Source organism: Netta rufina (genome assembly GCF_964035555.1).
Source record: "Netta rufina genome assembly, chromosome: 4".
Lineage (NCBI taxonomy): Eukaryota > Metazoa > Chordata > Aves > Anseriformes > Anatidae > Netta > Netta rufina.
Genome location: NC_140127.1, coordinates 7,141,534 through 7,157,925, shown reverse-complemented (window position 1 = coordinate 7,157,925; position 16,392 = coordinate 7,141,534). Strand labels below are relative to the sequence as shown.

The 16,392-nt window shown below is 40.5% G+C and overlaps 1 protein-coding gene across 1 annotated transcript in view; it reads left to right on the top strand.

The window, feature by feature from the left end:
- Positions 1 to 1,445: 1,445 nt before the first annotated feature.
- NFKB1 (nuclear factor kappa B subunit 1) overlaps positions 1,446 to 16,392 on the top strand; it is a 57,972-nt gene continuing 43,025 nt past the window's right edge. Inside the window, exons 1-3 of the mRNA XM_084286076.1 lie at positions 1,446 to 1,567; positions 13,624 to 13,676; positions 14,791 to 14,875. Coding sequence (XP_084142202.1) covers positions 13,632 to 13,676; positions 14,791 to 14,875 — 130 coding nt within the window. The 5' untranslated portion in view covers positions 1,446 to 1,567; positions 13,624 to 13,631. The remainder of the gene's footprint in view (positions 1,568 to 13,623; positions 13,677 to 14,790; positions 14,876 to 16,392) is intronic.

Here is a 16,392-nt window from a genome sequence, read left to right as displayed (position 1 = left end):
TGGTGCCCAGTTCTCTTCTCGCTTGCTTTGCTTACTTCAATGTACTTGTTTCCACAGAACTGATTAATATTAGGTCTTGAGAGTACAGGAAGTACTGTATTTAAAAAGGAAAAACACTTCATTCAGAAGTGCTAAGTCATGAAAACCTGGACTTAGAGGGGAATGGACAAATGCATCTTTAGACCTACATCACAGTGACAAATACAGGAAATGGGTCTCTGCATATGTATGTGCATATAACCTGTATGAGATTTCTGTTCTCTTATTCAGAGGCAGAGAAAATCCTGTGTATTTCTAAGCTTCTTTCTGTAGCCTCAGTACCAATTTCAAACAAGCACATCTCCGTTCCTACCCAGAGGTATAGTGCACAGCATTGACATCTTAATTTACTCCTTTGCCACGGGTGAAATCAGCTAACGTGTGGACAGACAGGAGGTGTTCAACGGCATGGTCTCCTTTTGTGACGTGATTAAATTATATGGCGTTAAAGATAAGCATGTAATAACTCTCTGGTTTTAATAATAATAATAAAATGTTTTTTCTTTGCAACTCAGTCAACAGGTTTCTTACGATTTCACTTTGTTTCTTTTGACTCCATTTTTGTTCTGGATGGAAGTCCCTTGTTTCAATACAAGAAATAGCAGCATCTTCTTATTTATAGTGTTGCTTTTCTTGTATGTATGTAGGTTTTTTGGTTTTGTTTGTTAACTTTTCTCATCACTTGTGATTTTTTTTGTTAGTCGCATTGAATTCTGAGGTAAATAACTGGTGAGGTCTTAATCTTATGTGGTCCTGCCATAACAGGAGCCCCCCACTGGTGTGCTGACGGATTTTTGCACTAACTTACCTCAGGTGAGCCACGCTGGCTGTCGATCTGAGGTGCTCTTCACCTTTAGCAAAGGGGAGGCTTAAGACTCGGTGAAAGGGCGTTTCGGATTATTTCGCGTAACATCTGTGAGGAGCGAAACGCGGTGCTGGCCGCGAGATGCGTCTGCGGCTGCTATTTCACGGACTTTATCCGACGAGGACGCCTCCTCCGCCAGAAAACTACAGGAATCCCTACAAAAAAAAAAAAAAAAATAAATAAAAAATAAATAAATAAGTAAAGATAAACCGCAGGCTACGCTCGCCGCTCCCTCCTGCGGGCAGGTGGCGGGTGTGCAGCACCCCCAACGGCCGCCCCTCAGCCGCCTCAGCCTCAGCAACGGCCGCTCCCGCCCAACGGCCGCCCCGCTCCTCCCTCCCCGTGAGCGTCAGCGGGAATTTCCAGCCAGGAAGCCTGGCGGGCAGGGGCGGGGAGGCTGCGGCCGCTCGGGCCGGTGCCGCTCGGCTGCCCTCGCCGCTGGGGCGAGGGGAAAGTCCGGGGAAGCAGCGGCGAAGGAAAAGCGGGGGGTGGGGGGGGGAGGCTCCATGGCGAGGCGCTGAGGGACCCTTTTCCCTTCGCCGCCGCCCCGGGGCGAAAGGGGAAGGCGGGGGCCGGAGGCACCTCCCGCTTCCTGCGGCGGAGTTCCTGCCCTGGGCGCCGGCCCTCGCCGTGCCTGAGCCGGATCGGGGAGGCGGCAGCCCGGTAAGCGGTTGGTGTGAGGTGTGGGGGGGGCTCCGAGGAGCTTTGGTCGCCTCAGGAGGGTCTGGGGTGCCGAGCCCCAAGCCCGCTCGGAGGAGCGGCCGGTGCTGGGTGCTGGCTGCGAAGCGCTCTCGGCTGGCTTGGCTTCACCTGAAGTGGAGTTTTATACCCCGGGAGATGGGCTGTTTGCTGCTTGGCCATTATCTGAGGCGCTGCTGGGGAGTTGAACGCGAATAAAGCAGGAGTTGCCCCTGAGTCTGCGCTGGGGAAGGCTTCGGAGGCTGGAGAGCCTCGTAACTTGGCGCTGCGCTTCGCCTTCCTGCCTCAAAATGCGCCAAGTCTCCGCTAAAAGACAACATTTTGAAAGAAATACCGATTTTAAGACCTTAACGAGCCTGTCGTCTTTGGCGTGTTTAGTTTCGTGCTTCAGAAGTCCTCTTTTCAGAGAGAAACTGAGTATTTAGAGGGTTAACTCTCCCTCACCGCCCCATGCTGTGCGGCATTTGAGGTGCTACGCCACCGCTGTCAAGCTCAAAGAGCTTGAAAATACGAGGTTGAAAATATGAGGTCTTAACAGCATCTTCATTTTTATCCACGTTGAGTCCACGGGCCGTGTACTGGGAAGCTTCTGCAATAATATTGTAGTCAAAGTATCCCATTATTTCAAAAGAGAGCCTAGCTGCCCATTCGAGGAAAGCATTAGCCCAGACGTCATTCAGAGACGTCATCCTGTCTGCAGTGTTTTGTAATCTACAGAAATGACTACAGCGTTAATTGAGAAAATGAAAGAGGAAAAAGAAGCCTGTAGCGATCCAGAGGCAGGCCCTCTGTTCTGTAAACTTTTGTGGCTGGCTAATTGGACCGACACACCTGCTGAAGTGCTGCTGTCAGGAGCTGCCACGGAGCGTTTTCAAGAGGTTGCTGTAGAGGTTTCAAGGAATCTCAGTGCTGAGATACGTGCCAGACCTGCTAGCATTTCAGGTTAAATTATTTGAAGCAGAAAGGGGAAAATCCTTTTCCTTTCTTCCACTCTCTGTCCCTTTTTTTTTTTTCCAAGAAAGATATGTCAATCAACAGTGCAGTCATTAAAATGAAATTGTTTCCTCTTGCGAGTAATGAGAGCGCTTTGAATAGAGTTAAGGTTGTAAAACTGAATGGCTTTGTTTCATTTCATGTCACGGTGGGTGTCTTTAAAAAAAAAAAAAAAAAGATGTTGTAGCAGATAAACTTCGTAACTGCAGACGCTTAGTTCAGTCAGTGCCTCCGTGATGTTTTTGCAGTTTGTATTCTGGAATCAGAAAGTTTGCTGAAAAAGTGCTGGGAGAGGAAAAAAGGTAATCTTGGGAGAGGGCGAGACGGAGGGAAAGCAGAGAGCAGTACTTCATTTTTATGCATGTTCTAAAATTTTCTGCCTCGCTTATTGACAAATAGCAGTTGTTCCCAATGTTGCTATGTATTTTACTTTTAAAATACATTTTTAATGATAATTGTAAATGTACTTCCTTGTTGGGGTGGCAGTAGGTAATTTGAGTAGTGGGCACCTACAAATAGATGTCACTGATTTACCTTGGCTAACTAATAGATGTCTGGGGGGATTTTCATGAAAAAATAAAGTTCCTCTTCTTCATCACTGCCTTTTCCCAAGAGCTTCCCATGCCACTGTCTCAGGAATACATGCAGGGTCCAAAAATAAGTGCAGCTAGGGGTTTCTGGTACCTTCTTGTCATCACTGGTGACACTGGAAGGAGAGGAATCAAGCCTGCAGGCTCATGAGTCTTAACTGTCAGGGATTCTCTCTGCTGACTAGAAAGCTTAAGTCTCCCTTAATAGTTACATGCATGGTAAGTGTTGCATTGAAGCTGTGAAGATAGAGTGGGAAAACAATAGATGTATATATTTATGAACCTACAGTAGGCTTTCTGGTGCAGCTGTTGTTCGGAACTTTCTGCAGTTTTCAGAGGTTCTGGTTAATTGTTTTGTGTTTTCATGGATCTCTTCAAAACCCCCTAAAATCTTCCTACCTTTTGGTGCTGTAAATGTTTGCCAACTCTTTTGTCAGACAAATACATCTCAATTTAGGAACTTCATTTACTTAAGCAACTAAAGGAAAGCCTAAAGCTGGTTTAATTTTTTTTTGTGTTTTTTTTTTTTTTCAACGTATTGGTAGATTTTTGTTGGCTCTCAGACACAAAATAATACAGCTATTATAAAGCAAAGAGGAGAGAAAATTTCAGGTTAAATGGTGAAAAAGAAATTCAGGTCTTGGTCACTTCTGGCTGGCACAGGATTTTTACAAGTGGAAGTTGTGATTTGATGTCCAGCAAACAAAATGTGAATCTTTTATAAAGTTCTGCATTGATAACATCATCATTACAGCTGTCATTAATTGTGCCCTTAGGTCAGCCAGGCACTAAGTTTGCATCGAATTTTGAGTGTAGAAATAATCCAGTGGATCGTCGGCAGTGAATTCATCTAAGCAGATACTCTGCCGGAGCACTGTCGACAATTTTAGAAGTAAGGCCTTGAAAGATGTTTCAAATGATTCTGGTCTCAAGGTAAAATCCTTTGTGTAGGATTTAGGTGGAGCTGACAGACCATGTGTGGGGAGGAAGTTACTGTTGCTACTACTAGAGTTTTTTCCCCTTTCAACTTTCATGTTCTTTTGAAAAGCAGTGCCAGACTTTTTTTTTTTTTTAACTTTTTTTTTTTTTCCTTCATTTAAAACACAGAACTAGCTAAGCTAAAATACTTGTGCGTTTTCGTTCAGTCCTTAAAGCAATCTGTACTGGTATTGCAGATGAAGGAGGTCTGGGGTGTGTGTGTTCGTGTTTTTGGGTTTTCTTTGCTTTTAAGATTGTATTTATCTGTGCTTGCACATTTATGGACAAATTTTAGCACAAATAACAAAGTGAGCAGGCTTCTTCAAGTATCGTTAGTTTAGTCGTTTGGTTTTTGTTGTTGTTGTTGTTGTTACATTATAGCCTACTGTAGAAAATGAGGGCTGGAGGAGTTCTATTTCGTTGTAAAACACAAACCTGATAAGCCTCAGTGACCACTTTGCAGCTGGAGATTCGAGCCAAAAGGAAAGCAGAATTGGGATCTTTCCAAGGCAGGGCTCTCAGGCATAACTGCAGTGGTGCTGCCCTCGGTTTTACCTCAGTGGTTCTGCCTGCTGTGTCGCTTAGTTCATGGACCATTTCTGCCACGGTGCGTTTTCAGGGGCTGTAACCAAAGGGATGCTGAGAATCCCTTAACTTGCTTTGGTAATTGCAGCGGTAACAGCCCGTGCTATTTTCTGAGCCCTCTTTTGCAGCTGTTGGTCTTTAAATGTGGGACTGTGTCTTCAGTAAGACGCCAGAACCCATATGAAAATATCTGGTGATGCTGCAAACCTTCTGTGAACCAGACCTCTGAGATCCTGGCTGTACTGGTTACCTAGCTTCTGAGAAACACTGCTCTGCTCTCCCCAGAAAGGAAAAGGTTTGCCCTTCAATACTGATGATTCATTGCACTTCAGGCTTATGAAGTGGGTGCGTATGTGCTCTTGAAGTTAGAACTTGACTTAGGTGAACAGTTTTGTATGCACTAGAGCTATTTCTAAAGAACATTCAGTGGTTCTTTTTAATCTGTAGCAAACAGTAACAGCATTTTAACATGATTTTTAGGTTGGTTCAAGTAACTTTACCACCCTGTGTGGCTGAACCCGGTGTAGGTAGAGTTGTTTTGTGTCGAACCTCACTGGTTTTACATATGCTTAGCATTATACATATGTGACAAACAAACTCTGCTGTATTTGAATACTGTTTATTCCTTTGGTTTAAATTGCTTTGAATATGTTTTAATAAAAACATTTTAATGTTATTCTAACACTGTCCTAAAAAAACAGTTTGTGTTTAGGGTATCATCGTTTCCTCTTGTCGTGTTAGTTTGCTACTAAACTAAATGATTAAAATACTTCTGGAAAAAAAAAAAAAAAAAAAAAACAGTCATAAAGATACTTAATAAAAGAGCCATTCACATAGACCAGTTAGTATTTGCCAAATACAGTCCTTCACGCTATCCTTTTTTCTTTAAATATAGTGGTCATCTGGGTCAATAATTCTCACTCTGGATTTCCTACAGTAATTCTGCACCAAAATTTTCTGATTCAAAGCATCACACTCATTTGAAATCTTAATTCCTGTGCTCATTTTCATGTCCTAAGCATTTGGCAGTTTTTATCCTGTTGCTCAATAATACATCTTTGAAAATATTTTTAAAAATTAAGTTTTTAATTGAGAAAATGCACGCAACTCCCAGGACCCACCCAGGAAATAATAAGGAACAGGAAATAATAAGCAGACCTAATTAATAACAAGAGGAGGCAATGTGGGCTAGAGGAAAAAAACCACAGGTCTTGTAGTGTCCTTTTGTGTTAGGTAGTGTTGCTGCAACAGTCTACAGATAAATCCGCAGAGGAAAGCAGTGTCTGTGATTAACAACAAAGCAAAAAGCCTCTGCGCAAACCTTTTCTCACTACTGACAGCTTATACTGAAATCTGTATTCCTGGCTTATACCTCTGTGTATTAGCTGAAGGGAAATAAGCAATACAGCTTACACGTGTTGCTTTGGCAGAAATTGATGAACATTGATGATTTCTACACTGAGAACAGTTCCCTCAGAACAGCCTGTCCACCCCCAGTGTTGAAGCCATAGGTGGGAGAAGAAATAACAAAATATTAGTAATTTTGTAACATTAAAAGCAAACTTCAAATTTAAGTCCATTTTGACTTAAAATCCATTAAAAAAAAAAATAAAACTAATTGTTTGGGTTTCTTGTCAACTCAAGCAAGCCAGCAATTACTTTCACAGGTTTTAAAATGCTTTTTCTTTCCTGTCTGTTTGACATCTGTACCAATAATGTGAGTGAAAGCATGCCTGATGTTCCCATAGTATTTTGGTTCTGTTTCCTTGGCATGTTGCAGAACCCTGTAGCTGTTAATCACCCCTGGTTTTGAATAATCCAGGGGATTGCTTTTCTGTAGCACACTTTTTTTTTTTGTTTGTTTTCTTCTTCAGGAAAAATGTGTAGATGTCTACAGCTTGCATTTTCCCTATTTTTCATGCATGTGCCTCAAGACATTATTCATCTACATGACAAATATTTGGTCCAGTCTTAGCCTTCGCCCAGGGACTTCAGGAACAGCATAATTTATTCTCATGGAGGCAAACAAAACAAGAAGTTGAGAATGTAAATAAAATAACCATTGATAAAACCTTTTTTGTACGAAGATTTTGCTTTATTGGGAGGGGCTCTTCCCCCTTCTTTTTCTCTCCCTCCCCATGCTCACCCCTTGGAAACTCTTTTTCTGCAGCAGTGCTGAAGAGCAGGGCGCTGGTAGCTAACAGCTGTCGGAGCCTAGCTGTGTAGACCTGCTTTAAGCAGGTTTGGACAATACGCGCTCAGAACGCCAGCAACTGCTTGGAATCCCGCCTGTACAATATTCCTGCTGTTGTTACATTGCTTTTAGCTGAAATAAATCCCATTTTTGTTAAGAGAAGCGTATTTATTCAGCCTTAAAGGTTTAAAGTGATTAGAAGAACATACGTGGCTTAAGCTATGAAAAATAAAGCTCGTTCACATAACTGTTGCAGGTTCGTGGCCCCACTCTCAGAACTGTTAGAAGACCTGTGTGTATGTACAGGCCACAAGTCTGTGCAGAGGCAGAAGACAGCAGGTCTCAAACTTCCTTTCCCCCTCCCCACCCCGTGCTTCTCTAAGACTGTGTTCTACCCCAAAGGCTTTTGCCCTTGAGCTGTGCCCCTGGGGGTTGTATTTTGGGGGAAAATGCTGGGTTACAAGGGAAATAAGCTAGGAGGAGTGTCTGGGAGCTTGGAGGAGGCAGCACCCCTGCTCTAAGGCAGTGCAGCGATGAAGGCTTGAGATCAGTATCTCTGGTCTGTCCGAGCGGCCTGCTCTTGCTCTAGCCAAAATCATCTCACTGCAGCTCTTGTCCTGGTTCCAGCCCTCGCCCAGCAGCTTGCAGTGTCAGTATTGTGCAATACATTCCCTACGTCTCCATCTGGGAAGCGCAGGGCTGAATGCAGATGGGTTTGCAGCTGATAGAAAAGTGAGGCTCGAGGATCCATTTAGTTACTACTAAAAGAAAGGAATAGAGAGGTGAACAATACCAGGTGAATAGAGAATGTGTAGTGTGGTGGTTAGTGTTTCTACCTCAGTATTTCAGAGCTGCTTCAAGATTTCAGAAAACCTGATGCCTCATAAAAACACAGTTCTCTGCCGTCATAGTCTGCTGTGTTTCATCGCCCTGATGTAGCACAAATATACTCATGACATAACACGCATCAAACACAAAGGTCTTTGCCTCTCCTTCATCGTTATTTTTCTCTATTTTGCATAAACAAAACAAACAGGCTAAGAGCACAACCACAGTGAATTTTCACTGTGTCCAGCTGAAGTTTATTTTTAACAGGTATGTGACAATAAAATCCAAATTAAAGAGAAAAAACACGCTGCTAGAAAATGTGCAGAAGGAACTGTGCTTTCTATATATCTCATCAGTTAAGTGTAATAGTTGAGTTTCTCTTGTTTTGAGGCTGCTTTTGCCTTCTGAATCCCAGCCTTAAAAGGTGAGAAGAGGTAGATCTTGTATGTAAAAATATCTCCTAGGAGATAGGTGTTCTTCAACATAGAAGTTTCTTTACACTGTCAGGCTAATTCCAGTTTAGGACTGTAACAATCTCTGAGTGTTAAAGATCATGGTCCGCTAACACACGCACCCTCAGTCTGCCTTTTACAGGCTATTTTATTAACTCCTGCCCTGTTAATCTGATCAGTGCTATAACCAAACCCTCTTCCATAAAATATTAATCTGTCCTGAACTCAATCTTTATGATGAACTAATTAAAAAAATAAAGGGCAAGTTTTAGAAAGAATGAGTTGATGCTTTATATTTTAAAACACGTCAGGCAAATACCTTAATGCCAGTCTTTTGCGTTCATTTTCTGAGGTTATAATAGGTATTACATCACATCAGTTTTTATACTTTTATTTTGGTTGGTTGGCTCTAAGTACAGAGAATTTGAGAGCTGAGTGGTTGTTAAAAGAGTTTTCACCAGGCATCACCCTCTTATGATGAGGCAAGTCGTTGTGGGATAGAGATATTGGTGAACCTTCATCCTTTGTTTCTGCAAACTGATTAAAGAAAAAATAAATTCAGACTCAAAGAACATAGGTGAAAAGTAGAGACCTGCTTACCATGTCTCTTTGAAGGTCTGGGAAAGGAAGCATATATCATTTTTTTTTTTTTTTTCTGGTCCCATATGAAGTGTTAGCTTCAAGTGTAAGTTCACGAGCGCGCTTCAAAATACAACTGTTCAGATTTGGGAGACTAAACCTCAAGTTTCCTTTGGGGCTGGGAGCCGGGGGGTGTTGCAGGTATTTAGGGTAATATTCAAATGATTTTATTTCCTGTTGGGAGGACTAAGAAGTCGTCCCAAACTGTTAGTGTATAGACTGTTCAAGTTCTATCCCAGCTAGTGTTAGGAGGACAAAGGTAGAAAGAAAAAAGAATGAGATCTGAAGTTAGTTTTTTAACAGGCGTGCAGCTGCTGGGCGAGATGAGTGGAAATGTTTTCTGAAATAACTGGACTGTTTGTATCTGGATCAGACATTGGAGTTTTATTCCTCGTTGACAAAGAACTTGTCTGTGCAAAGGTAGTAGGGGAAATGTCCCATTCTGTGTTTGTAGGTTGAATATTGGCATCAAAGAGGAAAATGGTTTACCTTATTGGAAAATTCAGGCTGGAAAGTTGAAGAGAAACAATAGAGGGAAAGACCTGGCCTCCAAATAATCAGGGTGCTAACAAAAGTTGGTTGAGAAACCTATCTTACTTTATTTATTTGGGGGAAAAAGGTAGTTAAACACGGTGGACGTTGGAGAACAGCAGAGAAGGGCCCTGAAATCAAATGATGGAGATAAGTAGAAATGAGGAATCACATTTGTGGATGAGAGCGTTCCCACATGAATTATGGTATTTCCAATGTAAATGCCTGATCCGTATGAGGCTTTAAAACAAATATTCAGAAAACAGTAAATGTTCTCCCAGCTGTGGCTACTTGTGCCTGGTGCTATGCAGTTATTAACAAGGAGCAGTGAGGCCAAGGAGCTGCCGTTATGTTCTCCTTGTCAGCTGGTTATATTGCTGCAATCCCATCAGCTTCCATATGTGTGTATGTACATGCATCTTCCTGGTTTTATTTTTTATTATTATTATTTGTTTTCTCTTTTTCTAACCTTTTTCAGAAGAAAAAGAGCCACTGTGGGGACAAAGGAAAAGTGCACACAAATGCCTACGCATAATTTAAATTCCCTCCGCAAGCCCAGCTGTGTGGTTTTGAACAAATTTAGCTGGATATTAGGGTTTCCCATCGTGCTAGGGGCTACCTGAGGTTCCTTTACCCATCGTTGAATAGTCACACTAAAAATACAGCGAGTCGAAACATTGAGTTTCCTGGGCCCCATTATCTGAAAGACTTCAGAGGATCTCCAGGGTGGAGAATGTTGTGGTTGGTTGTGGTCTGCAGGTGGAGGGGTATTTTTTTGAATGTAGATCCGAGTTCACAGTGTAGTTTTGGGGAACTGGAGCTTATGAGGGGACGAGGCATATATGGCAAATGAACTTCCACAAAACAATTTTAATCCGGGTCATCTTCAAATGAGAGAGATGTGGTTTTGACCTGACTTTTCGAAGGTGCGTATAGCTTGGATAAAAACAATCTCTGAGCCACGGTACGGCCCGTGTAGCTCTGTGCATAAGGAGAGTGAACACAGCTACTCATGGCAGATGCTAATCTTATCATATCATGCACGTGGAGAAGGTGTGTAGAAATTCACACAGCAAGGGAAGAGGGCAATTAAAAGCTATACTGTGTGTGTTAAGCTCTGCCTGTAGTCTTTGGGTCTGATTTTCTTTCTTTTTTATCACGTTATTGACACTTCCTAGATTTACTTTGTGTTTGTTGGTTGTTTTTCTTTGGTTTGGTTTGTTTTTCTGCAAGAAGAGGAATTTGGGATTTGATAACTAAATAAACCTGAAGAAAAAAATGCTAATTTGTAGGTAGTACTCCTGGAACTTTTTTGTCATTTGGCTTTCTAAGAGGACAAAATGTGTAATGAAACAGAGAGTGCTCTCAGTCATTTAGAGGGGTCATTTTAAACTGCTGGGTTAATTTTTGTCTAGGCCCTGCAACGGCACTCGAGTGTCAGTTTACATACACAAAGCCATATATTTGCACATCTAAATCATCTCATGTTTATATTAAACTGGCTTAGCAGTCATGCCAGGGAGAATGTCTTTAACCTTTCCCCGAAGCATTGCAGCTGACTGCTGAACACAAACGAGCTTAAGTAAGAGACACCTGTGCTTTTGGTGCCAGAGAGATTGGGCATAATATCTCATTACAAACTCCTTACTACATACCTGCAGCAGCTGGGCACCATGCAGATACCTAACTGCTGCTTCTCATCTCCAGTGACTGCAGTTTTTCTCTTGGGCTGTTGTTGTTCACTGCATTAGCCAAAAAAAAAACAACAGAAAAGACAGTTCTGATCAGGTGAATTTTGAAGGACAGGTTCTGACAGACATAGGTGTCATTTCTGCCTGAATTTTGGCATCAGGGGTCTTTAAACAAAAAGTTTTCAGAAATACTGCCTTTGCGGTATTTTTCCACTTTGAAGCCATGTAGCACATTGGTGTAAATGTGTAAATATGACCAGGAAGCAGAGCAGGTGTGCAAACCTTCCCCCACAGGCTTCTGCTGGACCGGGAGCGAGGCAGTCCGAGAAACCAGAAGAAGGCAGAGATGGTGGCGTATGTTGTGAAATCTGTCGTGCTGGGTTTACAGTTAAAGCTGGGAGATGCTTTGTTTGAAAGTTTTGCAAAGAAACATGCAATCGGCAATCTGGGAAGTGGGCAGATGCTATTGATCTTGGCTCCTCAGAAGCTGTTTCCTGAACACGTGTAATTGCTGTTATCTAGGTATTTTAGGTATTTTGAAACAATTTTGTTTATGTGACCCATGAAACAGCAATTAAATATGAGAGATCACAAAACAAGGCTTTTAGGGCCAGTGTTTATTCTCTTGTGCAGAAGAGATCCAGCATTTGCATTCGTTACCTATCAGTGTGCATCAGTGGTTATACCCTGACACTTCCTAAAAAATATTGGCTGTTGAGGTCCTCAGGTTATTTACCGTAACATCTGCAGCTTTGATCGGGAAGTGTTTGCCAAAAACTGAATTACGGATTCAGTGATTTCAATAACTTGTCACTTGGTGATAAGCAATATATTTGTTTGTTTCTTTTATGGAACTGATGAAACTCATGAAACTCATCTTAGTAAGGTTCATTCTGTACTGCAGGCTTCATTACAAATGCCTTGGATGTTAATTTTTTTCTAAACAGATTGCTAATAATAGCAAATATTGCTAATAATAGCAAATTCTTCATGAAAATAATGCTGTGCATAATGTGCTTCTGAAGCAAGGTGGTTGACTGGTGTTTATATTGCTGAAGTCCTGATGTATTAGGTAATCAGGTACAGCATGGGTGACTGGCTACTTGTTATATCTGCTAACCATTTTTGGCTGAAATCTTATGACCAAATATTTAATGTTTACTCAAATACTGCAACTGAGTATTATCTAGTAGATATTTCTGTCTAAACTTGAATTATAAATGAGCAAGCACTTTTATATTCTAGGTTCAAAAATACTTCTACCTTCACAGACCTCTTTGCTGGAAGTCATCTGTGTATTAAGTGCCTCTTATTTCACCATTTAAAATTTTCTTCCATTTTCTGCTTGTGTGGGATGGGTGGCTCTGTGTTGTCTTTGGAGCTTTGTCTCTGTCAAAGTGAAGTACCTAAGTATTCCACTTATCTTCTTGATAGTTGCCTTTCTAATTCCTGTAGAGGGTACGTGGTGACTCAGTTTTTCTGTACGGGTTTACTGCATGCTTGCTACTCTCTTCCGTAGGGCTGTAGGTTTTCACAGGTTGCTTTGCTTTGCTGGAAAATGTGGTTCATGTTCACTGTAGTGGAATATGAGAGCTAGCAACACACTTGTATCTTTTATTAGTTTTTACCCTTATTTAGGGTGTCTGCATGCACGCAGACATGAGTCTCCTGACATTGTCACTATGGTTATTTTCAGATATGCCCTTGGAGAGCCCTTTTCAGTAAGATCAACACAAATGAAATTGTGATTCTTTCAATAATATTTACACACAGGGAAATAACACTTATCTTTTATAATAGACCTAGAAAATTCCTAAGAAAAATTCCAGATTCTGCTACTGGCTTGCCATTATGTCCCCTGGAAAGATAAGGCAGGCTACAATTTCCCACTGGTCCAGCAAGACCCGTGAGAGGAGGGTTATGTATGTTTTACAGTCATAATTATCACTGTCAGCACTAAGGATTTTTTGGTGCCAAGCACTTGTGGACCTCAGGAAATAAAGGTGTTAAAATTAGTCAATGTTTGACTCTTTTTTTTTTAATTTATTTAAAGAAAAAGATACTGAATGTTCTTTCTTGGGGATCCTAATCTTGTATTTAGCAGTACTTTACAAGAAACAATTCATTAATGCTCTGATGTTGTCTTATTGTATAAAAATGCAGAGTGCTGTTTTTGCTGAGCTATGATGATGATTCTGCCTGAACTCCAACAAAAGAATAGCCAGGGTAAAGACAGAAACAAATTAATTCCTAATTTAAATGAAGTTGCAGTAAATGTCGACTTCGGGACTTTGATGCCAGGAGTTTTGAGTTGCTTGGGAGCAGGCAATGGAGGACCCTCTCTGTAGCATCTCTTGTCCCTAACCCTTGCAAATACTGGGGAATTTTAGGGGTATTTTAGAAATCATTAATGTTGCAGGTAAATCAGGATGGGTCAGAGATGGACCTTGTAGCTCTAACAGTCTTTCATCCTTCTCAATTGCTCCACTGTGAAAAAAATGAGAGTTCTGAACATTCTTCTTGTGTTTTTGTGTTTCAGGACTTAAAATGGCAGGAGAAGATCCCTACATTATGGGAGTGTCAGATCCCCAAGTAAGTGCATTATCTTTGTGTATTTTCAGTATCCCTGTATTCTGTTCTAGCTCTCTGTGTTGCCTTCCTGTTGTGCTGTTCTGTCATTTCCTAGACCTCAAAACATCTACATTTAAATGCATTCAGCTATTGGCAGAAATCAGATTTGAGGGGAATCTAGCTTTTATTTTTGTCTCTAAGCTGGCCTTTACATGATCTGTGAAGTACCTTGTCACCAGTGAAATGGCTAAAGTGAGAAGGAAAGCCAGGCCTGTTTGCAAGAAGCAGTTGAAAACCATGCTCATTTCTATGCCCTATCTGCCTGGGACACTTGTTCTGAAATTCTTTCTGTTGTGGGCATTGGACGTGATCTGAAAATGAGGCCCCTTATGCCCTAAAAAGCCGCTTTATATCATTTTTGGTGAGATTTGCATTCATACTGATGACTAAAATGTCCCTTCACTTGCACAGATCAGAAGGTCTGGCTCTTCAGCCATTCTTCCAGATCTTACTAGGTCATTTTGTGATTTAATTGTGAGAATTTTATCTGGATGAAGAACAGATCATTTCTCCTCACCTTAATTTCCAAAAATAGATGATTTTCTCTTTTGTGCTTGCTCCACTTTAGAAGATTTATACTCGACAACATTTCAGTGGATTAAGACATGTCTATGTTCAAAACAAAAATTGCAATTTAGCCAGGGCATATTGTGTTCTTGCATTAGAGTTTGTAAATGTATTTGAATAAGGAATGTAGTCTGGTGGGGTTTTATCACAGAAGTTGAAATGAAAACTCACGTGGCTCTCAACAAGGCCCTTGCGCAAGACGTCTAAGGTCACATTTTCAGAATTTGGCCTCGAAGATCTTTTGAACAAACAGCTGTTAGTGCATGTAAGTAAAATGCATGCTTAGAAATTGTGCTGAGCTCAGTGCAGTCATGTAATATTTGTGAAATATTGTCCCTACCATCAACTTTGCTGGCACTGCTCTTGCCAGCAGAAATAAACTAGATACAAAATGTTTACTTATTGGAGCCGGAATATTTGCAGCAAACTTTGAAGTTCTTTGCTGAAAGTTACTTTATGAAACTGTTTATGTGTGTAGTAATGAAGAGTATACTCTTTTTCAATATAGATGTTTGCAATGGACCAGTTCATGGGAATGAATACAATATTTAATAATACGGGTTACATTACTTCAGACTTACCACTACGAACAGGTAGGAACTGCTGCTATCGGATTGTGCTATTTTCATGCTGTTTCTTCCAGTTTTGTTTTTCTTTTGTGTGGAGTTCTTGTCACAGATTGCTTTGTTTACACTATTGTATTTCTTAATACTATGTACAAAGTTGTCAACCAGACTAATGTTGGATTGACTTTGTATTAAACCTTCGAGCATCTCTTACTTACCCTCATGAAAGTTTCAAGAGTGAGACAAAGTGATTTTCATTTGACTCGTACAGAAACTGAAAGTTTCAATCAGTTAAACGATTTGAGTGACCAAAGAGCTTTGAGTGACCTCTTAATTTATTTTTTTAATTTGCATCATCAGTGACCTCTAATGTTTGCATTGCGAGTTTGCAGAGTACAATATGTACTTTTTTTTTCCTCTCGAACGTTTTTTGTAATAATTCTTAAGGTGCTTGTTTTTCACTAATAAAAAGTAGAGTGTATTCAACTTCCTGTACCATTCGAATGTGTTTTTCCTTCTCGGTGACTTCTCTGTTTCCTGTACTGTGGCTGTCTGGTATTAAAAGTACCTGACAACTTCCTGAATAATAACACCAGTTTGAAAGTTCAGAGTCAAATTTTGCAACCGAACACTGAAAATAACCAAAATGTGTTCTGCAAAAGCCTGATAAGCAGTTCTTCTAGTATAGTTCCAGAACAAGAATATCAAATATGTGGGTTATATCTCAGCCAGTATTAGCTACTTGGTCAATTTAGGTCTGGTTTCGCATATTAAATTTCTTTATTAATTTTGCTTGAATTTAGAAAATCCTATTTTTCTCCTGCTTAATTTATTAAAATGGTTGATTGCAAAGGAGATGGGACCTATATGAGTTTTTTCTTGATTTATTATCTCCAGTATAGTTATTAATGTTTTTTAACGTGGCAACTTTCTCTTGTCAATTTGACCTGTTCGAGTCGGTTGTATAAGGATGTCAGTAGTATCTTCTATATTGCAGATGGCTTTATTTTATTGAAAGAGCAAATACCTTTTGTGTTTTTGCTTTTTTTTAATATATTGGATACACTTGACAGCAGCAAAGATGTAAAGGGTAGAATGAAATAAACAATTAGCCTTTCGTTTCATGAGTAAAATTCCACTTTAACATAAAAATAAATGCTGATTGAAAAATAAAGGCATGTTTACTGTTTTAGTGCTTCCTGGTTTAAACCATACTTCAAGTTTTCTTGACTGAACATTAGCGAGGAAGGATCAAGAGGCACATATGGTACAGATAATTTTGTTTCAAGATAAAAATGTTCTGATGAGCAAAGCTCTTGACAAATATGGACAGGCATCCAGCAAATGAATGTTGCAATCATTTGTTTGCACTGTTTATATTAAGGCAGTATAATTGTACAGTAAGATTCATCTGTGTAAGATTAAAGGGCTTGTAAGTTATATACCAAGGGCTTTTTTTTTTTTCACTGTTCTCCCAGAGTTTCTAAGGAATGAATAAGGTTATTGGAATTCTGATTTCCCCAGAATGATATCTTTTTTACACA